Raw genomic sequence first — 27,897 nt, 5'->3', positions numbered from 1 at the left:
CAGCAGCTGCCTGACACTGGTTTTTACAGCTTAGTTTGCTGTTCACTAATATTCCTAGGTCCTTTTCCATGTCAGTGTTACCGAGTGTTTTACCATTTAATATGTACTGGTGACTTGCATTATTCCTTCCCATGTGCATAACTTTACATTTGTCAGTGTTAAACCTCATCTGCCACTTATCTGCCCAAGCCTCCAGTCTATCCAGATCCCTCTGTAGTAGTATACTGTCCTCTTCAGTGTTAATTACTTTACACAGTTTAGTGTCATCTGCGAAAATTGACACTTTACTATGCAAGCCTTCTACAAGATCATTAATAAATATATTGATGAGAATAGGGCCCAATACTGACCCCTGAGGTACCCCACTAGTGACAGTGACCCAATCTGAGTATGTACCGTTAATAACCACCCTCTGTTTTCTATCACTGGGCCAGTTACTTACCCACTTACAGACATTTTCTCCCAGTCCAATCATTCTCATTTTATATGCTAGCCTTTCATGTGGTACAGTGTCAAATGCTTTGGAGATGTCCAGATATACGACATCCATTGATTCGCCGCTGTCAAGTCTAGAACTTACCTCCTCATAGAAACTGATTAAATTAGTGTGACATGACCGATCCCTCATGAAGCAATGCTGATATGACGTTATTTGCTTATTGTCATTGAGGTACTCTAAGATAGCATCTCTTAGAAAACCTTCAAACAGTTTACCCACAACAGATGTTAAACTTACCGGCCTATAGTTTCCGGGCTCTGTTTTTGCACCCTTTTTGAATATTGGCACCATATTTGCTATGCGCCAATCCTTTTTCTCAATACGCCTCTTCCAGGAGTAGAGGGGTATTGCGTGGTGGACTCCTGTCTAAAAAAAAACAAAAAAACAAACAAAAAAAAAATGTCTTTTGGCAATAGCAACAAATCAAAGCTTGGCTTTCATTTCTCAAACTTCTCTAGTGAAGTGAAAGCTGTGCTGTGATTTGTTGCTATCGGCAACAACTTTTTCTTTTAGATAATTTTGATACATCTGCTCCCTCAAACAGTTTACATGTAAGACAGCACATTTATTAGAATAGTCCATGCAGGGAGATGAGAGATAGGCTGAGAAGCCATGCCTCAGAACTTACAATTAGCACTATGTATGTCTGTTTCCACCTACAGGTGATTAACTTAAGTGGTTACACCATATGAAAGCTGCAGCCAGTCAGATAAATGAGTGACTGGAAACATGGCTTGCCTTTTATATATTAGTATGATGTCTCATTATTAAATGCGTATACTAGTTTCAGCAAATAAGGCTTATTTAGCCTGGTCATGTGATTATCGCACAGATACATGGCTCATTAATATAGCCACAGCTCTGGTAACTGAACTGTAAGGCCTCTTTCACACGGGAGAGTTTTCCGCGCGGGTGCAATGCGTGAGGTGAACGCATTGCACCCGCACTGAATCCGGACCCATTTATTTCTATGGGGTTGTGCACACGAGCGGTGATTTTCACGCATCACTTGTGCGTTGCGTGAAAATCGCAGCATGTTCTATATTCTGCGTTTTTCACGTAACCAGGCCCCATAGAAGTAAATGGGGCTGCGTGAAAATCGCAAGCATCCGCAAGCAAGTGCGGATGCGTGCGATTTTCACGCACAGTTGCTAGGAGACGATCGGGATGGGGACCCGATCATTATTATTTTCCCTTATAACATGGTTGTAAGGGGAAATAATAGCATTCTCAATACAGAATGCATAGTACAATAGGGCTGGAGGGGTTAATTAAAAAAAAATAATAATAATATAACTCACCTTAATCCACTTGATCGCGCAGCCCGGCTTCTCTTCTGTCTTCTTCTTTGCTGTGCACAGGAAAAGGACCTTTGATGACGTCACTGCGGTCATCACATGGTCCATCACCATGATAAAAGATCATGTGATGGACCATGCGATGAGCGCAGAGACGCCATCAAAGGTCCTATTCCTCAAAGAAGAAGACAGAAGAGAAGCCGGGCTGCGCAATCAAGTGGATTAAGGTGAGTTAAATTTTTTTATATTTTTTTCAACCCCTCCAGCCCTATTGTACTAAGCATTCTGTATTAAGAATGCTATTATTTTCCCTTATAACAATGTTATAAGGAAAAATAATAAAATCTACACAACACCTAACCCAAACCCGAACTTCTGTGAAGAAGTCCGGGTTCGGGTTTGGGTACCAAACATGCCGATTTTTCTGATGCGCGTGCAAAACGCATTACAATGTTTTGCACCCGCGCAGAAAAAACGCAGACATGAAACTAACTTGTTTTAGTGTCAAAATCGCACCATTTTCCCTAAACGCATCCGGCCCCAATCCGCAACGCCCGTGTGAAAGAGGCCTAAAGAACCATACACCTTTGTCATCATCACATGACCAGGACAGAAACAATAGAGATTTCAATCTAATGACAGCAAGCTATCTTGAAAATAGTGAGTAATGTATACACAAAGTATATTATCATTTTACAAAGAAGAAACACTGATGTCGGCATAAACTACAAGCAAGCCTGGGGAATTCTATAAGTTCTATTTAAATTGGAGAGCCACAGAACAGAGACCACTGGAATAGATAGTCACAGGACTGGTACAACTGCAGTCTCAGGGCTGAATATGCAGCTGCCATCTAGGACAGGGTTGTTCAGAGCATATATGCATAAACTAGTGCACGGCATCACTAGTGCAAATCATCTGTCACCAGTAGGATGATACACACAGTGGTAATTCAAGGGAAGCAGACTACCAGATTATACAGAAACACAGGGGGAGATGATAAGTAGGAGGCTGCAGTGATGATTCTTGCTGGGGAGGGGGAAGCTCAATTTAGGGAGGATTCTCTTACCTTGTCTCATGGCTCTGGGATTGGTTGTCTGATGACATCCAGCTTTTCTCTCCTTGTCATGATCAAGGGGCAGAGTATAAAATGCCCAGCACCTCTTGTCCCCCCAAACAGGCACACAGCAAGAGGACAAATCCAGCTTCTCATGGGATGCGCCTCACTTTCCCACCAAGGTCTCCTGACTTCCCCATCACCTCCATCATTCCCCCCATGGACAGGCTCCATACTTTACACTTCCTCTGGCTCTTCTCAGCTGCCCCCGTCCTGGCAGGTTACCCCATTTGGTGGTAAGAGCTTATTTTCTACCTTAATTGACTTTATTTTAAATGTATCCAGTGGCTATGTTATTTGGTATGGTCTACTTAGCAAGGCTGAGTTTGGCATTTAGCGCGTGCTATCATGCATCATAATTACACTATGAAAAGGTTAACATGGCACTGCAGGAAAAACTCTTGCTTATCTAAATGTGTACGTTATCATGATTCTTCAATTCATGCATATTCAGCTCTGCTACATCAGCACTAAATAGAAAACTATTTAAAAAGTTAGTTGACAAATCAGCATCTGCTGCTGAATTCAGAAATTAAATCTTAATATTTCCTTTGCTTGCAGTAGGGTTCCAACTGTCCATACATTTCTAGAAAGCCCGTAAAAATACGGCACTTTTTTCCACTTTCCAGAAAAAAAATGTGATGCAATTTTTATTTTTTTATTTTTAGAGAATGGAGGGGCTTGTACGGGTTATTATTGTTGCAATTATTACTTTACAGATATGTGCTGTATGCTGATAATATTCATAGTATATTAGTATGTGAGCTATAAACATATATCTCTTTTATATTCATTATGGTTTTCCTGTGCGTCCATAGGACATGTTGATTTTCTGTGATTTTTGGATAAATTGTAAAAAAAAAAAAAAAAGAAAACTCAGGTTGGCAACCCTGGTTAGTTCTAATTCACCTACTAAGTTTTGATGTCGAAGGACTAATTAATTTATACATTTCATTACTAAAGTATACACGCTTTGAAAGACAGGGTATAGTAATAAGACATCTAGATGGATATAGAAATAGTGTCTGACAATATCGGAATATGGAGCCAGCATAGAACATGTAATGATATAAGGTTAATAGTCATAGGTTTTCATCTTCACACATTACTACATGTTAATATCACATTATGGCACAGTAGAATGTAAAGGTTCATAGTCCTGCCCACAAGCTGTAGTAAATACTGGGAGACTGCTGGGATCACATTGCGTTAATCCTTCTCATAGAAATCTATTAATCACATTTTTGTATTTTCTGGGATTGTAGAAAACATTTATGATAATGTTTATATCGTTTCAGATAAAAAATTTATGCAATTTTGTAACTTTCTAAGGCTCTGTTCACTGGGTTTGCTGCATGCCTGTACAGCTCCATACGCCAGGAACCCCAGCTTCCCGATGTATGCCTCCAATGGAGGGCTCAGAGTATGAACAAAGCCTAATAAACTTTGGGGCAGATTTATTAAAACTAAAGATGGTGTAAACCTAGGCGTCGTTCACATTTCCGTTTTTCATTAGGTGTGTGCTACTCTCATTTTCCACGGACAGTAAACATACCGATTGATTTTAACGTGTTTGGTCACACATCAGACAGTCAGTGGAAAAATCACAGAGACATGCACCACCTTGTTTCGTGACGTGGACCAAACATGCCCATTGAAGTCTATGGGTATGTGAAAAACCTCTGACAAAACATGGATGTCATCTGTGTTCTGTCAATGGATTTTCACATTGGTAGGAGATGCTCTGGAAATTAATTTCAAGCGGACCAATGTCTGTGGACTATGGATGACACACGGTGGGCATTAAAACAGACACATGGGCTCAACGCGGATTCTTCACAGGTACAGCACAAATGGATTTTTCACGGATGCCAAACAGACATAGAAATGTGAATGAGGCCGGCTGTCTAGACCTGCACCAGATTTATCACAGTAGATCAGGCTGGATGATAAATTTGGTGCAGGGACATAGACACATTTGCCTAACTCTATACCAACTATTGGTTGTTTTAGTTTGCGAATTGAGGCACAATTTTGACACTAAATGTAGCATATTAGGCCACGGCTTTTCTCGGTGAAACCACATCCCCTTTTCTTGTAAGTCACCCCCCCCTAAGCTAGGTGCAGAGGATTTCACAAGAACTAGATGCGCCAGACTGTGCTGAGTTTTGGCGCAGTTTACAAAAGTGTCTAGGTGCAGTGGCGTGCCTAGGGTGTTTGGCACCTGGGGCGGGTCCCTTCTCTGACACCCCCTCCCCCAATAGTTGACCACATACCTCTTAGGCCCCTTTCATACAAGCGAGTTTTCCACGTGGGTGCAATACATGAGGTGAACGCATTGCACCCGTACTGAATCCGGACCCATACATTTCTATGGGGCTGTGCACAGGAGTGGTGATTTTTACACATCACTTGTGCGTTGCGTGAAAATCGTAGCATGCTCTATATTGTGCGTTTTTCACGCAACGCAGGCCCCATAGAAGTGAATGGGGCTGTGTGAAAATCGCAAGCATCCGCAAGCAAGTGCGGATGCGGTGCGATTTTCACGCATGGTTTCTAGGTGACGATCGGTATGGGGACCCGATCATTATTATTTTCCCTTATAACATGGTTGTAAGGGGAAATAATAGCATTCTTAATACAGAATGCTAAGTAAATTAGGGGTGGAGGGGCTAAAAAATAAAAAATTAAACTCACCTCATCCACTTGTTCGGAGAGCCCGGCTTGTCTTCTTTCTTCTTCTTTGAGGAGCTGGGAGAAAAGGACCTTTGGTGACATCACTGCGCTCATCACATGGTCCATCACATGGTGCATCACCATGGTGATGGACCATGTAATGAGCGCAATGACGTCACCAAAGGTCCTTTTCTCCCAGCAGCTCAAAGAAGAAGAAAAAAGAAAAGCCAGGCTGCGCGAATAAGTGGATGAGGTGAGTTTAATTTATTATTATTTTTTAACCCCTCCATCCCTAATTTACTTAGCATTCTGTATTAAGAATGCTATTATTTTCCCTTATAACCATGTTATAAGGGAAAATAATAAAATTTACAGAATACCTAACCCAAACCTGAACTTCAGTGAAGAAGTCCGGGTTTGGGTCTGGGTACCACATTCAGTTTTTTCTCAAATGTATTGCACTCGTGCAGAAAAAAATGGAAGAACGCAACGCAATCGCATACAAACCTCACCCCACTCGCAGGCAAAATTGCACGATTTTCCCGCATCCTATCCAGTCCCTCACATGCGACGCCCGTGTGAAAGAGGTCTTACATCCAGGGACATTTCCTGTCATGTAGACCTTCTCTTTCCTCTTCTCCTCCGTTAGACCGCCATGACAAATTCTTTCAGCCGCATGTCGTCTCTACAGAGTTTGTAGCACAGACTTGTTAGATTTCCCAGTTTTTCCATCAACCTCCCCATTTTGGTGTCCTAACAGTGTCATCCTGCTGCCACCTCGAATACTGTGCCCATTGTTTCCCCCAATGCCCCAGGTACTATACTGCTGAAAAAATAGTCACCCCAGTAGACATAATTGGGGTCATTTATCAAACTGGTGTAAAGTAGAACTGGATTTCCAAAAGAGCTGTCAAATATGAAAGGTGGAATCTGATTGGCTACTATGAGCAACTAAGCCACTTCTAGTTTACACCAGTTTGATAAATTACCCCAAATGTCCCTATAGTGTCCACAGCAGCTATAATGTCCCCTAGAGTGCTCCCAGTAATAACACCCTATATTGTGCTCCAGGTAATAATCCCTGTATAGTGTCCCCAGAAATAATAGAATTGCCCCTACAGTGCCTCACTGCACCCACATAGTAATCCCCCCATAGTAATTTGCCCCACACACAGTAATTTCCCGCACACTGCCCCCCACAGTAATTTACCACACACAGTATTTTCCCCCACACTGCCCCCCACAGTAATTTATCACACACAGTAATTTCCCCCACACTGCCCCCCACAGTAATTTACCACACACAGTAATTTCCCCCACACTGCCCCATATAGTAATTTGCCCCACACAGTAATTCCCCCCACACTGCCCCATATAGTAATCCCCCCCACTGCCCCCATATAGTAATTTGCCCCACACAGTAATTCCCCCCACACTGCCCTACACCCACAGTAATTTCCCCAATACAGTAATTTCCCCCACACTGTCCCATACAGTAATTTCCCCCACACTGCCCCATATAGTAATTTGTCCCACACAGTGGTTTCCCCCACATTGCGCCATATAGTAATTTGCCCCCCACATAGTAATCCCTCCCATAATTATTGCCCCCACATAGTAATCCCTCCCATAATAATTTGCCCCCACACAGTATCTCATCATAATATTTTTCCCCCACATGTCCTCCTGTGTCCCCCCATGTCCCCCAAAGTTGGCACATAAAACAAAAAAAAAACTAAAAGCTAAATACTCACCTATGTCCAGGCGCTTTCTCGCATTGGATGGTGCACACCCTTCACTGTGCTGCTGTGTCCCGGCACAGGCGCGCGCGATGACGTCATCACTACCTACTAGGCCTGAAGCCTATGGCGGTGATCAGCAGTGGGGCAGGGAACTATGCGGTCCCGTGCCCCGCCGCAGTATGTGGGCGTCAGTGCTCCAGCAATGAGCGCTTCCATCTGTATTGATGGAAGTGTTCAATGCTTATGAGCGCTTCTATCTGTATTGATGTTAGCGCTCATTGCTTTTGGTACCCCCTTGAGGGCCGACACCCAGGGCGGACCGCCCCCCCAGGCACGCCACTGTCTAGGTCAGAGGTGGTGACATTTTTTGACTCGTGGGCCACAATGGGTTCATATATTGGACCCGGGGGCTGGACCAAGAGTAGATGGATGGGGCGGTTGTGTGAATTAATACAAATTAAATAAAAATTTCGTAACATTAAAGGTTTAGTTTAATTCAAGGTAGAAAAGCATAAAAAGAGTTAATGTACAAAACTTTTATGCAATGTATTTCTTTCATAACATAGTATGTATAACTTACCTTCAATTTTAGTGGGTACAGTGTTGTTGGTTTCCGTTTTTTGCTAAGGCATAAAAGTCTGGAGTTAGTTTTGTTGTTGCAATTCGCAGAATAGATACTGTGCCAGTATATAGGGCCCCCATAGTACCCCCCATAATGTGCCAGTATATAGGGCCCGCATAGTGCTTCCCCTCTTCTCCATAGTGCCCCTCCCATATTGTGCCAGTATATAGGGCCCCCATAGTGCTTCCCCTCTTCTCCATAGTGGCCCCCATAGTGCTTCCTCCTCTTCTCCATAGTGCCCCCCATATTTTGGCAGTATATAGGGCACCCATAGTGCTTCCCCTCTTCTCCATAGTGGCCCCCATAGTGCTTTTCCTTTTCTCCATAGTACCAATCCATAATGTGCCAGTATATAGGGCCCGCATAGTGCTTCCCCTCTTCTCCATAGTGCCCCTCCCATATTGTGCCAGTATATAGGGCCCCCATAGTGCTTCCCCTCTTCTCCATAGTGGCCCCCATAGTGCTTCCCCTCTTCTCCATAGTGCTCCTCCCATATTGTGCCAGTATATAGGGCCCCCATAGTGCTTCCCCTCTTCTCCATAGTGGCCCCCATAGTGCTTCCTCCTCTTCTCCATAGTGCCCCCCATATTTTGGCAGTATATAGGGCACCCATAGTGCTTCCCCTCTTCTCCATAGTGGCCCCCATTGTGCTTTCCCTCTTCTCCATAGTACCAATCCATATTGTGCCAGTATATAGGGCCCCCACCCCCCTTCTTGCCACAGTATACTATAAATAATAAAAACAATAAACATACACTGCGTGCAGAATTATTAGGCAAATGAGTATTTTTACCACATCATCCTCTTTATGCATGTTGTCTTACTCCAAGCTGTATAGGCTCGAAAGCCTACTACCAATTAAGCATATTAGGTGATGTGCATCTCTGTAATGAGAAGGGGTGTGGTCTAATGACATCAACACCCTATATTAGGTGTGCATAATTATTAGGCAACTTCCTTTCCTTTGGCAAAATGGGTCAAAATAAGGACTTGACAGGCTCAGAAAAGTCTAAAATAGTGAGATATCTTGCAGAGGGATGCAGCACTCTTAAAATTGCAAAGCTTCTGAAGCGTGATCATCGAACAATCAAGCGTTTCATTCAAAATAGTCAACAGGGTCGCAAGAAGCGTGTGGAAAAACCAAGGCGCAAAATAACTGCCCATGAACTGAGAAAAGTCAAGCGTGCAGCTGCCAAGATGCCACTTGCCACCAGTTTGGCCATATTTCAGAGCTGCAACATCACTGGAGTGCCCAAAAGCACAAGGTGTGCAATACTCAGAGACATGGCCAAGGTAAGAAAGGCTGAAAGACGACCACCACTGAACAAGACACACAAGCTGAAACGTCAAGACTGGGCCAAGAAATATCTCAAGACTGATTTTTCTAAGGTTTTATGGACTGATGAAATGAGAGTGAGTCTTGATGGGCCAGATGGATGGGCCCGTGGCTGGATTGGTAAAGGGCAGAGAGCTCCAGTCCGACTCAGACGCCAGCAAGGTGGAGGTGGAGTACTGGTTTGGGCTGGTATCATCAAAGATGAGCTTGTGGGGCCTTTTCGGGTTGAGGATGGAGTCAAGCTCAACTCCCAGTCCTACTGCCAGTTTCTGGAAGACACCTTCTTCAAGCAGTGGTACAGGAAGAAGTCTGCATCCTTCAAGAAAAACATGATTTTCATGCAGGACAATGCTCCATCACACGCGTCCAAGTACTCCACAGCGTGGCTGGCAAGAAAGGGTATAAAAGAAGAAAATCTAATGACATGGCCTCCTTGTTCACCTGATCTGAACCCCATTGAGAACCTGTGGTCCATCATCAAATGTGAGATTTACAAGGAGGGAAAACAGTACACCTCTCTGAACAGTGTCTGGGAGGCTGTGGTTGCTGCTGCACGCAATGTTGATGGTGAACAGATCAAAACACTGACAGAATCCATGGATGGCAGGCTTTTGAGTGTCCTTGCAAAGAAAGGTGGCTATATTGGTCACTGATTTGTTTTTGTTTTGTTTTTGAATGTCAGAAATGTATATTTGTGAATGTTGAGATGTTATATTGGTTTCACTGGTAAAAATAAATAATTGAAATGGGTATATATTTGTTTTTTGTTAAGTTGCCTAATAATTATGCACAGTAATAGTCACCTGCACACACAGATATCCCCCTAAAATAGCTAAAACTAAAAACAAACTAAAAACTACTTCCAAAAATATTCAGCTTTGATATTAATGAGTTTTTTGGGTTCATTGAGAACATGGTTGTTGTTCAATAATAAAATTAATCCTCAAAAATACAACTTGCCTAATAATTCTGCACTCCCTGTATACTTACCATATGCTGCTGTCAGTGATGCGATGCAGGCCTCTTCCAGCCTGTGTCCCGCTCAGGCGGCGCGATGACATCATCGCACCGCCTGCACCGGCCTCTGATAGGCACTAGGCCTGTATCGCTGTCCTGAGGACGGAGATACAGATGAACATGGAGATAAGCGCTTCCACAATGGAAGCGCTCATCTCCACTCCTGCTGCCTCCGGACAGCTCTGCGGGCCAGATAAAAAGGTCCACCGGGCCGTAGTTTGCCCATCACTGTCTAGGTGCACTGACATTAGACATAGGTCTTTGTGTTTCATTTCCTTACCATTTTCAATATCTGTTTCTATCAAGAGGCTGAAAACCTGTACAGATCTACTGCAATACTTCCAGTCAAGAGGTTAGCACTAGGGTTCTTTTAAAAACTACCTTAAGAAAATGGACTCCATCCTACTTTAAAATGTATGGCCTCCTCTGAGGTCTTTCTGAAGTTTCAGCAAATATCGCAAGACTTACTTCGTCTCGCCTGTATCACGTATCACTTCGCTTATTCGCATAAATTACTGCATAAAAATACGAACCTGAACTCTGCTTCGTTAATGAGGCACGAAGCAGAGTTTGGCTTTGTCTTTTGATGCAGTAATTTATGTGAATAAACGAAGTGACGTGATACAGGCGAGACGAAGTAAGTCTCAAAATATTTGCTGAAACTTCGGAAAGACCCACGCGGAGGCCATATGTTTTACAGTAGGATGGAGCCCATATTCTTAATGAAGTTTTCAAATGAATCGGGTTCGGATACAGCAATCTGAACCCGATTCACTTAGACTCCTTTCGTCTCCGCTCAAAAATCATATTCTGAGCGGACACCGAACGGATCCCATTATAGTCTATAGGGTCTTTAGGCTCCGTTACGCTCAGTTAGGTCTTCAGAATCCGTCCTTTCCGTTCTCCTGCTCCTTAACGGAGTCGGAGAACGGAAAGGAGAAACGGTGATGTGAAAGGAGCCTAAAGCCTAGTTAGCACACATGATGCTTTAGACTGGATATAATTGTAACAAACAGTTTGATACATTGTAACAGGACCAAAGGGAGACTTGTGCTGCTGGTGAGCTTACCTCCTAATGGAGCTGGACTGTCAGGATGGTTTTTGGCCTCTGAATATAAACTTTGAATTTTCTATAAACTTTGAATTCACTGAAAGCAAGCAAAAATATAAAAAAATGTGAAAAAATGAAACACAAAGGGGGACATTTACAAGAACTGGCTTTTCATAGGCTAGCAAACCTTAAAGGGTTTGTCCAGGATTAGAGAAACATGGCTGCTTTCTTCAAAAAACAGTGACGTGAATGGTGCTGAGCTGTAATACCACACACAACCTGTGGACAGGCGTGGAGCTGTATTTGATAGAAAGCAGCCAACTTTTTGTAGTCCTGAACAACCCCTTTAAAAGGTGTGGGCTACTCTGTGTGTATTGTTGCAGATGCTCTGGGAGCAGAATATTAAGCATCTAGTGATAGACTGTTATTAAATCATCGGGCTAATGTCCATTGGTGTAAAATACCTAATTCTCGTGTACTTATTGATTACATACCTGTAGCTCAGCACCCCGAATGGCTGCTGATGGAGGGCCATGTGATCAGACCTGTCCACCAGCAGCCTCAATGGACTGACACCGTGGATGGACAGGAGGACTAACTCATGAGCAGTCCATCCATGTGCAGTTTTAGACAGCAGAGGCTAGTGATGGACAGGACTGGCCACATTACCCTTCATCAGCAGCCATTTTGGGACCAGAAAGCAAGGCTGCAGGTAAGTAATCAATACAGTTCACACCGATTAGCCATATTACACCATTTGACATCGCCATTGATCACTACCTGCTTATGTGCTGTCCCCACATCTTCAGCAATACACATCTAGTGGTCAATCCCTCTAAACTGAAGTATGTTGACGTAATATACAGCAAACATATAAATTTGGTGTTTCTTGCTTTTCCATGCTCCAGAAATTGAAACTTCTGACTGCTGTGAGCGGATGTAGATTTGCATATTCAATTATGGCAACTTTTTTTAAGTTCTATAAAAAGGGGTTGTCTCACTTCAGTAAAAGGCATTTATCATACAGTCCTGATCAAAAGTTTAAGACCACTTGAAAAATGGCAAAAAATCATTTAGCATGGCTGGATCTTAACAAGGTTCCAAGTAGAGCTTCAACATGCAACAAGAAGAAATGGGAGTGAGACAAAACATTTTTTGAGCATTCAATTTAATGAAAACAACGAATAAACTGAAACAGGCTGTTTTTCAGCTGATCAAAAGTTTAGGACCACACCTCCAAAAAAAAAACTAAACCCCCCAAAACAGAAATCCAACTTCCAAACATGAACTCAGTAATGAGTATCTCCGCCGTTATTGTTTATCACTTCAAAAATTTGTTTCGGCATGCTTGATGCAAGCGTTTCCATGAGGTGAGTGGGAACATTTCTCCAAGTGGTGAAGACGGCCACACGAAGGCCATCTACTGTCTGGAACTGTTGTCCATTTTTGTAAACTTCCCTTGCCATCCATCCCCAAAGGTTCTCAATTGGATTTAGATCAGGGGAACACGCAGGATGGGCCAAAAGAGTGATGTTATTCTCCTAGAAGAAGTCCCTTGTCCTGCGGGCATTGTGTACTGTAGCGTTGTCCTGTTGAAAAACCCAGTCGTTACCACACAGACGAGGGCCCTCAGTCATGAGGAATGCTCTCTGCAACATCTGGACATAGCCAGCGGCCGTTTGACGCCCCTGCACTTCCTGAAGCTCCATTGTTCCACTGAAGGAAAAAGCACCCCTAGACCATTATGGCACCCCCTCCACTGTGGAGCGTAGAAAACATCTCAGGTGGGATCTGCTTGTCATGCCAGTAACGTTGGAAACCATCAGGACCGTCAAGGTTAAATTTTTCTCATCGGAGAATAAAACTATCTTCCACCTTTGAATGTCCCATGTTTGGTGCTCTCTTGCAAAGTCCAAACGAGCAGTTCTATGGCGTTCAAGGAGACGAGGTCTTTGAAGAAGTTTTTTGTTTTTGAAGCCCTTCAGTCTCAGATGCCGTCTGATGGTTATGGGGCTGCAGTCAGCACCAGTAAGGGCCTTAATTTGGGTCGAGGATCGTCCAGTGTCTTGACGGACAGCCAATTGGATCCTCCGGCTCAGTGCTGATGAAATTTATTTTGGGTCTTCCACTTTACTTTTTTGTTCCATAACCCTCAGGATCATTTAAGAAATTCCAAATGACTGTCTTACTGCGTCCCACCTCAGCAGTGATGGCGCGCTGTGAGAGACCCTGCTTATGCAGTTCAACAACCCGACCACGTTCAAAAAGGTTTTTTGCCTTTGCCATCACAACGTGTGACTACCTGACAGAAAATGACAATGAATCAACATCTTTGCACAGATTTAGCCTTTTAAAAAGGCATGTGGTCCTAAAATTTGGATCAGCTGAAAAAACAGCCTGTTTCAGTTTAATTGTTATTTTCAATTAATTGAATGCTCAAAAAATGTTTTGTCTCACTCTCATTTCTTCTTGTTGCATGTCGAAGCTCTACTTGGAACCTTGTTAAGATCCAACAATGTAAAATATGATTTTTTGCCATTTTTCAAGTGGTCTTAAACTTTTGATCAGGACTGTATAGAGAAGGTTAATACAAGGCACTTACTAATGTATTGTTATTATCCATATTGCTTCCTTTGCTGGCTGGATTCATTTTTCCATCACATTATACACTGCTCATTTCCATGGTTATGACCACCCTGCAATCCATCAGTGGTGGTCGTGCTTGCACACTATAGGAAAAAGCGTCAGCCTCTCTGGTGGCCGGGACCATGGGAGCGCACATAGGCTAGTGCTTTTTCCTATATTGTACAAGCATGACCACCACTGAGGTATTGCAGGGTGGTCTGTAACCATGGAAATTAGCAGTGTATAATGCGATGGAAAAATGAATCCAGCCAGCAAAGGAAGCAATATGGACAATCACAATACATTAGTAACTGCCTTGTATTAACCTTCTCTATATGATAAATGCCACTTACTGAGGTGAGACAACCCCTTTAAGTCTGTTGTACTTACAGTGGTCCCAACTTTTCCTGCCTTACATTGGCCATATCTCTTAACGTTTTTCAAAAGTAAAAAAAAACTTTTGTGCAGATTAGGCATGCTCCAAAATGTGTGACTTCTATATGCAAGAACACTAATGTAAATAGTTTAACCCCTTAGTGACCAGCCTGTTTTGGGCCTTACTGACCAAGCATTTTTCTTCCTTTATGAGGGCTTGTTTTTTGAGGGCCAAATTGTAGTTTTTAATGGCGCCATTTTGGGGTACACATAACTTTCTGATTAACTTTTATTAACTCTTTCTGGGAGGGAGATGGGGAAAACAGCAATACTGCCACATCGTTTTTACATTATAAATTTTACGACGTTCATTTTTAGGTATAAATAACATAATATGTTTATTCTCTGGGTCAGTACGATTACAGTGATACCAAATACATATAGGTTTTTTTTACGTTTTACTACTTTTTTCAATAAAACCCTTTTTTTTAAAGAAATGTTTTTGCATTGCCACTTCCCAAGACCCATAACTTTTTTATTTTTCTTTATATGGAGTTGTGTGAGAGCTTGATTTTTGGACGACATAAATGGTGCTTTTTGATTGCTTTTTATTAAGTTTTTTCGGTAGCAACTAAGAACTTTTTTTTTTACAGCGTTCACCGTAGGGGATAATTTACATTACATTTATGTAGTCCGGGTCGTTACGGACGTGGTAATACAAACATATGGGGAAGATTTTTTTTGCAATTTTTTTCATTGAAAAGAGTATTTTCAATGGAAAAAAAAGCTTAATTTTTTTTATGGGATTTTTTTATTTAATAAATGAGTTTCTTTTTTTTTACCACTTAATAGTCCCAGAAGGGGACTATAACAGACAGCTTTTTGACTGCTTTTAAAATGTAATGCACTATCCCTATAGTGCATTGCATTTTAATGGGAATGCTATTCTGACATTGACCAGCAGGCTGCGCCAGAGAGGCGCAGCCTGCTGGAAATTACTCAAGGCTGGTCTGAGGCCTACATTAGACCTCAGTTAGCCTTCACACACATCGGCACCCCGAAATCGCATTGGGGGGGTGCCGATGGGAGACAGAGGGAGTCCGCTCCCTGTCAGCACTTTACATGCAGTGGGAGCCATTGCCCGCGGCATGTTAAGTGCTAAACAGCCCGGATCGGCACTCCTGCCGGTCCGGGCTGTTAGAGCAGGGCCACGGGTCTCATGTGAGAGTCGGGTCCGCATGCATTGCTTAGACTGGGCCACCGTAAAAAAGCGGCGGCCCAGCCTAAGGCCCCTTAGTGACCGCTGTAAAAAGGCGTATAGGTGGTCACTAAGGGGTTAATAAATTCCCCTAGAAGCCTATTAGAAAGCAGTAGAACTTTTCTCTATCCGGGCTTGTTCAAACAGCAGTTTACGCCGCTGTAGTTTTGGCACAGACCAAAATTCCAGTGGCGGCTGCGTGGTTTCTGCCTCACATTGTTTGCGATGGGAACGGGGCATAGCTATAGTAGGGTGTGCAGTCGCTACTGGGCCCAAAGACCCTTGAGCCACATAAGAAGACACCAGTATTATAGAAAATGCATGCAGGTCAAGTGGCAACTCTGCGTTTCAATTTTTGCCTCAGGCAGCATGAAGCCTATGTGCTTCCCTGCCCCTGGCCACAAAGCACTGAGGGGAGGGGGGCCCAAACTGAACTCTTGCACCAGGGCCCATAGCTACGCCCCTGGATGGGAGACAGTACAGCAGTTCACACAGCCAGCGATTTAAAGCCTCGACCATGCCAAGAAGAGATATGTCCCTTCTTGGTGTGATGTTTGGACAGATGCTGCTTGAAGCCACGGTGGGTGACCACTCAGAGTTTACCTCAATGGGGCTAAGCCACGAGCAGGTCCACTGTGTGAGTGTACCCTACAAAAGGTTTTCATAAAGTATCCAAGGAACATGCAACTTAGGCAAATGAAGGGCATGTGTACATTTTCTATATGATTACAAGGTCTAATAAGATCCCCTCAGATAGGGATAATATCCAAATTATGTTCTAAGACTCCTCCTGCAATAAGTTGTAATTTGAAAACTATTATATTTAATTGGTTCAAGCATTCAATATCCTTAAAATACATACAAATGTAGCAGAGCTGGTTTTCTTAGTGCAGGAGAAGCAAGTTAGCACAATACTTCGCAAGATCACCATTTGTGACTTTCAACAGAACTCCTACATTGTATTACTTAATCACAGTGGACAGAAAAAAACTGTTCAATGACCAACTCAGGTCAGCTACATTTGCATTGTAAGGGCTCATTCAGATGACCGAGTCGTGTTTTGCAGTCCGTAAATTGCGGTTCTGCAAAACACGTATGCCGTCCATGTGCGTTGCGCAATTTGCGGAACGGAATGGGAGTCCCATTATAGTAATGCCTATTCTTGTCAGCAATCTTTTTTGCGGGGTCTTTTGCTGACCCATTCATACAGGTGTGTGAAGGAGCCCTAAGGAAGAAGAAAACACAAGTGTGTTGGCTACATTAAAGAAGAGAGGAGATTATGAAAAGAGTAAAAAAACATGAATAATATTTCTTTATAACCTGGTAGGATACATAGATAGTGGTGGTTTCAGTGCAGCAGGAAGATGAAGAACAGGCCACGAAGCAATGGAGACTGAGCCCAGTGGTTGGGACTAGGTAAGGCTACTTTCACACTTGCGTTCAGAGCGGATCCGTCTGGGGTCCGCCCAGACGGATCCGCTCATATATTGCAGACTTGGGATCTGTTCAGAACGGATCCGTCTGCATTATATTGTAGAAAAAATTCTAAGTGTGAAAGTAGCTTCAGACGGATCCGTCCAGACTTTACATTGAAAGTCAATGGGGGACGGATCCGTTTGAAAATTGAGCCATATAGTGTCAAATTCAAATGGATACGTCCCCATTGACTTACATTGTAAGTCTGGACGGATCCGTTTGCCTCCGCACGGCCAGACGGACACCCGAACGCTGCAAGCAGCGTTCAGGTGTCCACTTGCTGAGCGGAGCGGAGGCTGAACGCTGCCAGACTGATGCATTCTGAGCGGATCCGCGTCCACTCAGAATGCATTAGGGCAGTACGGATGCGTTCGGGGCCGCTTGTGAGCCCCTTCAAACGGAGCTCACGAACGGACACCCGAACGCAGGTGTGAAAGTAGCCTAAGTATGATCACCACCGTGGGTCGGCCACTCTGAGAAGTCTGTTATAGTCTTGGATAACCACTATAAGCTTAAAGGGTTTCTGTCACATGAAAAATGGGTATTAAGCTGGCTGACATTAGCGATGTGCTAATGTCAGCTGAACATAACTATATTAGTGCCATCTCACTGCCTGAAGCCTTTATTGAGAAAAACAAACTTTTATTATATGCTAATTAGCCTCTAGGAGCAGGGGGGCATTGCACCTGCTCCTAGAGGCTCCGTTTGCCCACCTCTTTTCACGCCCTTCTTCTCTTGATTGACAAGCGGTCGGGGCAGCACTGCTCTCCTCCCGCTGGCAGTGTCTACTGTGAAAATCTCGTGCCTGTGCCATCCCATTCAGTATTTGGCGCAGGCACAGTGAGGGAAGGACGTTCTCCAGCAGCCACCTTCCTCACTGTAACGTATTCAGCGCAGGCGCAGTAAGGAAGCCAGCAGCCGCCGAGCGTCTTTCCCTCACTGCGCCTGGACCGAATACTAAACGGGACGGCGCAGGCACATGATTTTCTTAGTAGACACGGCCGGCGGGAGGAGAGCAGCGCTGCCTGGCCCCGTCAATCAAGAGAAGAAGGGCGTGAAAAAAGGTGGGAGAATGGAGCCTCTAGAAGCAGGTTCATCGCCCCCCCGCTCCTAGATGCTAATTAGCATATTATTAAAGTTTGTTTTTCTCAATAAAGGCTTTAAGCAGTGAGATGGCACTAATATAGTTTTGTTCAGCTGACATTAGCACATCGCTAATGTTAGCCAGCTTAATACCCATTTTTCAGGTGACCGAAACCCATTTGTCTAAAGTTGATCAAGACGGGTGTTTTTTAACGAAAACAGTCATTTGAAATTTAACTATGAGCAATCGTTTTAGCCGACTGATTACAGACAATCTTCGTCGGAAAAGAAGTCGGTCATATTTAATATTTTCGTCCAATAGTTGGAAGAATGATCATTCGTTCAAAGAAAACTCATTTGTGGGCAAAAGATCTTTCTTTGAAAGAATGTTCCCAAAAAGATCTTTCGTCAATCACCGTGATTTCATTAAACATGTTAGGCCTAGTTATGGACTAAAATGTGTATGGCCGTGTCTGCGAACAGATAATTGTTTCTTCATCTTCAATCTCATGTGCATGGCCATTTTGTACCCACTAGCCCATTTCCATAACTCTGCTTAGGATAGGTCATCAATGTTTTTACTACTGGCAAGCCCCTTTAATGATTATCTCAACCACTCGAACCCTTTAAAGGCCCAAGACCTGTTTGGTACTTTCTCTAACCAGTGTCTATATGAAGTGTCCCAGTGAACAAGCAAAGGAACTGCACATGGCAGAAATATGAGGTGGCTGCTGCAATGATGTAGTAAGTCCCAGCAGACTGCCCTATCTCCATATATTATAATGGGCTGGAGTTGGACACATGTTTAAGCGTCCTCTTGGCATACGTTGGGTCAGTAAATTCTTTTCAACTGCATTAGAAAGCATAGTCGTCAACAACCCCCTATCCCCATACAGCATGTCGTGTATATAATCATTTTACAGGCTATGGCAGACATGCAACTGTATGGCTGAGCTATACATTAGGATTGCATACCAAATTGGCTGTGAAAAGAACATTAGTTTTATAGAACTGCAATTTTATACTATACATCTGGTTATAGTACTGCTTAATTTTTATTTTTTTTGTATTTAGCATTTTCCAATAATTTTACTAGGGTTCCAATACACAATACAGGATAAGACAATCTCATCAACAAAGGACCAAGTATTACAAAAGTAATAAATTCAACAGCAGTACACATGGTCATATACTCATTATCGGTCACAATCCTGCGTGCAGGAAAAACAAAAAAAAAAAAAAAAAAAACTAAAATTGCAAAACAAGAACAAAACCAAAATGTCTGAATCAAAGGAATAAACCATCAAACATTGTCACAGTGGCAAGGTACAAAGATACATGCACCTCCACTACAGTATTAGGGCTCATTCAGACAAACATAAGGGCTCCGTGCCCATGCATGCAAATAGCGGTCCGCAATGCACGGGCACAGACTCGAAAGCCCACGGAAACGCTACGTAGTGCTTCTGATCCTTGCCTCTGTTCTGCAAAAGATAAGATATGTCCTATCTTCGGCCATATCTTGCAGATCACGGACCCATTCAAGTCAATGTCCGCATCCACACCACAGAGTACACATGGTCGGTGATCATATATTGTGGATCCACCGTTTGCGGTCCGCAATATGCATATGGAGCCCTTATGGTCATGTGAATGGGGCCTTAAAGGGAACCTGTCACCTCTACTATGCTACCCTCACTGAGCGTTTCTAAAGGTTCATTGTGTTACCCTAAACATATAAATTACACTTTTAATTTCATTTGCAGACAAATTCAATAAGTATTATGCATTTTTTGTACTTCCCGCCTCTTATGCAAATTAACATAAAAGAGTCATATCTTACTTGTGTGACCAGAGAAGAGTCATATTTTCAAGCTCTGACTCATCTCAGGTTAATTTGCATATTTATCAAATCGTTTTTTTACACAATAAAAGCACACAGAGCTATGGGGACTGGGTATTGCGGATGTGCTAGCGGCCATCTAGCAACCCATGTCCTCAGCTCTATACCCAAAATCCAGGTGACAGGTTCCCTTTAAGATGCATAGTATATGCTTTTGCTCCATACATCCCAGTGCTTCCAAGACTGTGGGTAAGAGTAGCTATAAAAGTGGCATTAATTAGGTTAATCATCTCATTAAGGGCTCATTCAGATGGCCGTATCCTGTCCGCAAAAATGCAGATCCGTTTTTTTTGGCGGACAGTTCTGCATGTCCGCAAAAAAATGGATAGCATTCAGTATTTTTGCGGACCCTTTAGACTTCAATGGGGCCATGTCCTGATTTTCACTGACAAGTATAGGACGTTTCATTTGTTTTGCGGAGCCGTGGAATGGAAAAGGGCCCCATAGAATTGAATGGGTCAGCATCTAATCCGCCAAAAAACATATCCACATTTTTGCAGACAGCATACGGCCGTCTGAATGAGCCCTAATATGCGGCTGGGAGGGAGATTTCCAATGCTGCGTCACTATCAATTTAGTAGCCATGAGCAGAAAAGCCACAGCCTTCCTGACCTGAGGGGGAAGATCTTTAATTCCAGCTGAGGGGAAGGTGCAATAGATTGGTAATGGAGGATATAATGTGAAAAGTCGCTGTCCACATTTCTGCCTAATTTTGTACGGTGTCGTAATACCGCTGCCATAGAGGTACATGAGGCCTCTCCTGTGTTTCCGATTACTGTGTCTCCATATAAAACCAACAGAAAAAAATAGGACATGCTGCATCTCCACATGTATCTCTGTATACACAGCCTGTGCAGGTCAGTACTAAGGGAGCCACACAGACTCTGCCTGTGTACTGCCATACAAGCTCCGTGCATCTGAGGGTACACTGTATAAAGCTGTAGCTATGTGAAAATAGAATATGGCCTATACAGATTTCACCTCTGAAAATCAGAGTGATTACATACATTGGCCGCAAGCAGACAGTTTGATTATGGTTGAGTAATTAAAACTAGCATAACTTGCCTATTTACAGACTGGTCTCCCCCTTTAAATACCATACATTAAACTAAATGTTAAGCCTGTATTAGACCTGCAGATTTTACAGGCGTTGCTTCCCGGCAATCGCCTGCTCGTAAGTGGAGGAGATCGCTGCTATTACATGCAGCGATCTCCTCCACAGTAAGGGGAGGAGAGATGGCCAATGCCATCGCTCCTCCCCATACTGACTAGCTGTTTGCCAGCATTAGATCGTGATTAGACAGCATGATCTGCTTGCCTGTTCACCGGGTAATCGCTGGCAGAATTACACTGCAAGATGAATGCTAACAAGCATTACTAGGAACGCTCGTTGGCGATAATCTGACCGACTATCTGCCAGTCTAATACAGCCTTTAGACTACAACTGTGTGGGCACAAATATGCCAGAAATATGGATTTTAGAACTATTATTATTCATTATTAAAGCGCCATTCATTCCATAGCGCTGTACATATGAGAAGAGGTATACATACATAATACAGACAGCTGCACTAAGCATAAACAAGACGAGTTACAGACTGGTACAGAAGGAGAGAGGGCCCTGCCCGTGAGGGCTTACAATCTACAACTATGAATGAGCCTTGAAAACAAGCAGAACCACGTGGTAACATGCTTTCCCTTTTTCCACTTACATTGTCACAGTTGGCACTAGTCTTATGACATGTAGCTTGTACAATACATATTATTATCACTAAGGCAAAAACACTGGCTAAATCACTTTAAGACTCATCCATATCACCGCCACCACCTATTATAGGAGCAGAAGAATGGAAATAACAGAAGTGACGGATGGCACGTATCTGACACAAAGGAACCCTAACAGATCCCACTGACTAGAATGGCATTCTTTCGGTTTCTGTTGTGGAGAATATTCTTTTAGCAGAGAAAATAAGTCTTGCATGCAGGACTTTTCTATCTGATATTTTTAAGGCACTCTGTGATGGATCCTCCAATGCAGATGTGAACATACCCTTAGGGTCCATGCACACGTCCGCAAAATGGGTCGGCATCCGTTCCGCAATTCATTTTCAATGGGGCCGGAATGTGCTTCCGTTCCACAAAAAAATAGAGCATGTCCTATTCTTGTCTGCAATTGCGGCTAAGAAAAGGCATGCTCTATGAGAGTGTCGGAGATGTGCGGTCCGCAAAATGCGGAACGCACATTGCCGGTGTCTGTGTTTTGCGGATCCGCAAAACGCATACGGACGCGTGAATGGACCCCAACACTTCACATATCCAGCAGCTACATGTTTACTAATGGTGTCTTATTGATCTCCTGGAGGCATCTCAGTTTGCCGGCAGAACTGATACATTTGCCGTCGGTGAATGTTTTTCGTGTGGATTATGTAGCCATGGAGGCCATGTTACAATAAAGTTGCAATGAATCTTTTCACCAGTATCTCAAACATTTAGGCAATTTATGAGGCATGACTACAAGCGCCATGCTGGATAGATGTTATCAACTCAAGAAGGATTACCCCAGCTGCATGAAGTAGGATGGGTTACCAATAGGTAATATCCGGGGCATCCTAATCCTTTTTATTGTTCAGGGATTAGGCTGTAGGATGATAAGTATTGTCTAGCAAGGCTCTGTCTGGTGGGATGCATTGAGGATATGGGGGTCTTAAGCCCTTTGTAATGAAGTCTCCCCGAGGAACAGTGGAGGAGGATCGCTTATGCATGTAGTATGTCCGGCTATTAGTATCTAAGAAAGGGTTGGGGGGTACATAAATCCTCAAAATCTCCAAGTTACATTGTTATCGGGAGGCTAGAAATGGTTCTTTTTGTGATTTGATTATAAAATATCTCTCAGAGAAGAGTCTAAGAACAATTGTATTGGATACAAGGCTTATTAGGAGTAGCTGAACCAGGGAGAATTAGGTTTGGACACGAGTATTAGCATAATGAGATAAGAATACCAAATTGGAGGAGTTTGCTCATTCCATACCTTTACCACCATCAAGATGGATTCCAAAAGGAACAGAACTTTGTAGCTTGAATAAAACTTGTATACAATAAAGCCTTGTAGAAAATGGATGCGAGGTGGTAAGAACAATATGGTCACTTGACTGATTGAGACTCCATATTCTAGCAATGTCTCACAAGAAGAATGATTTTGAGAGGTTTGTCCGTAGATTTATCAAAATTAGGGAAATGAAAAACTGGAACTTTGCCCATAACAAGCAGCTTTGATGGTTCCAAGGTTATACAAAAAATGAGATCTTCAACCTGATTGACCTGACCTTTCTGCACACCTAAGTGATTTTTTGTATTGCTTTTTCAACCATAGGTCTCTAGCCCTGGGGCAGCAGTACAGCTCTCTGGCATCACAGCCCCTTCTCTGTGGATCTATACCAGGTCTGGTACCTAAGCAAATGCGATTCTGCCGAAATTACATTGAAATCATGCCTAGTGTGGCAGAAGGAGTGAAATTGGGTATCCAAGAATGCCAGCATCAATTCAGGGGCAGGAGATGGAACTGTACCACTATTCATGACAGCCTCGCCATCTTTGGACCAGTGCTCGATAAAGGTACTGCCTGATACACTACAACCAGCATACCATAAAATCAATGGCACAAAAAGTCTTCTACATTTTATCAGCAACCTTTACTAAAGAAATGGGACTGTGGAATATTAATGTCAAACTGATCTATAGAAATGGTGATAGAGCATCATTTAGTATCAAGACAACAACACCTAGAACCACATAAAGTATCTTAATGAGAATCTAGAACAACTGAACAGATATCTACAGGTGAAACTCGAAAAATTAGAATATTGTGCAGAAGTCCGTTTATTTCAGTAATGCAAATTAAAAGGAATTGCATTAATGCAGCTTAAAATTAGAATTTTGTGAAAAGGCTCAATATTCTAGGCTCAAAGTGTCACACTCTAGTCAGCTAATTAATCCATATCCCCTGAGCAAAGGGTACCTGAGATTGTGACTTTGGGGTTTCATAAGCTGTAATCATCCAAATTATACCAAATAAAGGCTTGAAATATCTCTCTTTGCATGTAATGAGTCTATCTCATATGTTAGTTTCACCTTTTAAGCTGCATTACTGAAATAAAAGGAACTTTGCACGATATTCTAATTTTTCGAGTTTCACCTGTATAGTAGAACAATTATAAGGTATACATCTACATTATCTATGGGGCACCTAACTACTGAGCTCCAGATGACGCATGCAAATACCTAGATCCCTTGTAGAGTAGGCATCATAGTTATATCCACAGCAGAGTTGGGATTCTAAAAGAATATTATACAACAGTAACCAGGGCCAGATTTGAGTTGCAACACTTTGGTGGGGATGCCCTTACAGATCCAGGAGGGAAATTTAGAGTTCTGCTGCTCAAATAACAGTTCCCTGTAGTGCCCAAATACCACTATGTAACAGTACCATACAGTGCCCATATAATACACCCATACAGTGCTAGGCTAATGCCATACAGAGTCATAATATAACAGTGACTAACAATGCTGAAATAATAGTACAATATAGCATAAAGTATACTGCCATACTCTGTCATGTGAAAAGTTTGCAAGATGTCGCTAAGGATAATATCTAGAGCAGACCCCAGAGCTATTGCCCGTGCTGTAAATCATTAAATTGCCAGTTCTAAGACTATGTATTTAAGGAAGTATTTTAGGGGTTCACGTGCATTTTTGTATTTTAGTTTTGCTCCCATTCATTTGACTTGACTTCCATTTTCTGACCACAGAGAATCGTAAGAAAATATACAGGGAGCCATCCCAGTGGCAGGGAGATGAGCAAGTTCCCAGAGATTACAAGAGCCCGTGCAGGTTCAGCTCTCACACAGGCTCCCGGCTCAGTAACACTAAGTGAATGAGTGAAATGAGCTTAGTGCAGGATGAAAGGGGTTTAAACCTCCTCCCCACTGTGAGGCTGAGAGGGGCTCTGAGCCCAGCAGGACTCCAGGACTATTCACACGCCCTTTCACTGCTCCCCTCCCAGACAGAAAGGGGTCTCCACAAGCAGGGGACAGTGCACAGTCTGCACACAGTTGCCTGTTGCTACGAAGTGGCAGGGAAATGGCAGTCTGGTCACACGCAGGTCCCAGAGACGTCCATCATTATATCTCTAATACACTGTGACACCAGCACACAAAGGGGAATTGAGTATCCCAGCAGGTAACTGGCTGCACTGGGAAGAGGAGGGAGAAGTTTTTAATAAGAGGCTTAATCCCTCCTCTCCATCATGCAGAGATCTCTACCCTGTGCTCTCCTGTATTCTTCTTGATGCATGTCTCTCTTGTATCCGTACATACTGCAATTTTAAAACAGTGGTTCTTTTTTTTGTGCATCTAATCTTAGGCTCTTCCTTGTACTTGCCCATTTCCTTCAGTAGAGGGTGATGCAATGAAAAGTAAAACACATACACATAGATTTAAGAATATGTACTTTAGTCACTAAGTGGACCTTTACAACTGTGTTGTAGAAACTTCTACCAGTTGGTAACCAACTCCATCCATAATTGATTGATGACACAGAATGGTCTCCTATAAAGATGCTGTATGTGTGTTCCATTCCTATTCTTTGTCTTCTCCAGCCACTCGGGAGTCCGCCTTTGTTCATGCCATCGCTTCTGCCGGTGTGGCCTTTGCTGTGACCCGCTCCTGTGCAGAAGGCAGCTCAACCATCTGCGGTTGTGATTCCCACCATAAAGGCTCATCAGGAGAGGGCTGGAAGTGGGGAGGTTGCAGTGAAGACGCAGACTTTGGTGTCCTGGTGTCTCGGGAGTTTGCAGATGCCAGAGAGAATCGGCCAGATGCCAGATCAGCCATGAATAGGCATAACAACGAGGCAGGACGAGCGGTGAGCTTACAACACTAAATGAGACTAAAAAACAAAAAACTAAACCACAAAACTTTTATCTCTGCCCATGAAATATCACAACAAACCTCTCTGTTATTGGATGCTATGGAGAACAATTTCAAATCCTGTTATAGACAAGGCCATATTGTCTCTGACACCGTTTTGATACACAAGGACCAATAGACAGATTTGGTTCTTGAACCAGTGATGGGAGAGGATTCCCTAAAGGGGTTTTCCCCACAAACAGCATTTATCACCTGTGCAAAAGGAAAGGTGAAAAATGTATGATCACTGGAGGTCTGACCATTGGGACCCACACTAGTTATAAAAGCCTGGTCTCAAAGTCTTCTGTGTGAATGTAGCAGTTGTGCACATGTGTGACCATCTCTCCATTTACACAGGGGACTGACGTCCTCACGATTGCCAGGGGTGTCCCTGCGGTCAGACACTCGGCAACCATACCTTAGTCATCTATCCCGTGGATACGGGTTATGTGGAGACCCCTTTAAAATATGTCCACCTATGCAACCAATTTTCTCCAGGAAATGTAAAATAAAACAACTTTCCAAATAGTATTAGAGACAGAAAATATTTTTTGTCTGCCCCCCATGTGTTATTGTACTGGCATACATAACCATTTATTTAACCAGTTCAAGACAGGACCATTTATCCCCCCTCCTGACCAGGCACATTTCCCATTTTTTTTCAGTACATGCGTTAATTGTGGACAGGAAGTCAGTTTCTCTATTCATCCATTTGAGAGCGTGGATGTAAGTCTCATAGGAATAAATAGAAAAATGGACTTCCTGTAAACATGGCAGACACTGTGGGATCCAGTCTCATCGGGGGGTCACATCATCCAACTGCCAAAAGTAACGGAGGCAGTAAATTGATATTTTGGTAACCTCTCGCGGACGGCACGTTGACTATAAACGTCCTGGTGGTCCACAATTGCAGAGTTAGCTGGGGTAGAAATGGGGAGGGAGACTCTTTTTTCTGTGTGCAAATACATTGGTTTGTGTCTACATCTCCTATACAGATCTATGTATTTTTGTATAATCTGATCCTGCGGTGAGTCTATCTACTGCTTCCTGAAAACCTACAAACTTTACTTTCGCAAGAATCAGGGAACAGATTGAAGGGAGTATGACTGCAAGATCAGACTACACAGAGTTTCTTTGTAGCGTGTTAATCGGAACGACACATGGATCTGCATAGAACATTGCAGACACAACACGGTAGATTTTTTATTTTTGGGGGGGGAGTTGCTTTATTCATTTCGATACCGTGGAGCAAAACAAAATATGATGTTTTTTAAAAGTGTATATTGTATGTCCTTTAAACTGATTCATTTATGTATATTTTTTTCACAACTTTCGCTTCACTAAGTTTAGTATTCAATTTTTTTTTTCCTCCTTAGACCATCTTGGATCACATGCACCTCAAATGTAAATGTCATGGTCTTTCTGGGAGCTGTGAGGTGAAGACTTGTTGGTGGTCCCAGCCTGATTTCCGAGCTATTGGTGATCATTTAAAAGATAAATATGACAGCGCCTCTGAGATGTCAGTGGAGAAACACAGAGAATCCCGTGGATGGGTAGAGACCCTCAGGGCCAAATATTCACTATTTAAACCCCCCACTGAGAGGGACCTGGTGTACTATGAAACATCCCCTAATTTCTGTGAGCCCAACCCAGAGACTGGCTCATTTGGAACTCGGGGACGTTCCTGCAATGTGACTTCCCACGGGATAGACGGCTGCGACTTGTTGTGCTGTGGAAGAGGCCACAACACCCGAACAGAAAAACGCAAGGAGAAGTGCCATTGCATTTTTCACTGGTGCTGCTATGTGAGCTGCCAGGAGTGTGTGAGGATCTATGATGTCCACACCTGCAAATGA

At 43.1% G+C, this 27,897-nt stretch overlaps 1 protein-coding gene across 1 annotated transcript; it reads left to right on the top strand.

Moving 5' to 3' along the window:
• The first annotated feature begins 3,073 nt into the window (after positions 1 to 3,073).
• On the top strand, positions 3,074 to 27,897 carry WNT3 (Wnt family member 3). The gene is made up of 4 exons (XM_040435936.1): positions 3,074 to 3,150; positions 23,449 to 23,690; positions 25,732 to 25,997; positions 27,418 to 27,897. The coding sequence occupies exons 1-4, from the start codon at positions 3,074 to 3,076 to the stop codon at positions 27,895 to 27,897; spliced, it is 1,065 nt and encodes a 354-aa protein (XP_040291870.1).

The sequence above is a fragment of the Bufo bufo genome, chromosome 6 (genome assembly GCF_905171765.1).
Source record: "Bufo bufo chromosome 6, aBufBuf1.1, whole genome shotgun sequence".
Classification (NCBI taxonomy): Eukaryota; Metazoa; Chordata; class Amphibia; order Anura; family Bufonidae; genus Bufo; species Bufo bufo.
This window is presented reverse-complemented; position numbering and strand designations above follow the sequence as displayed.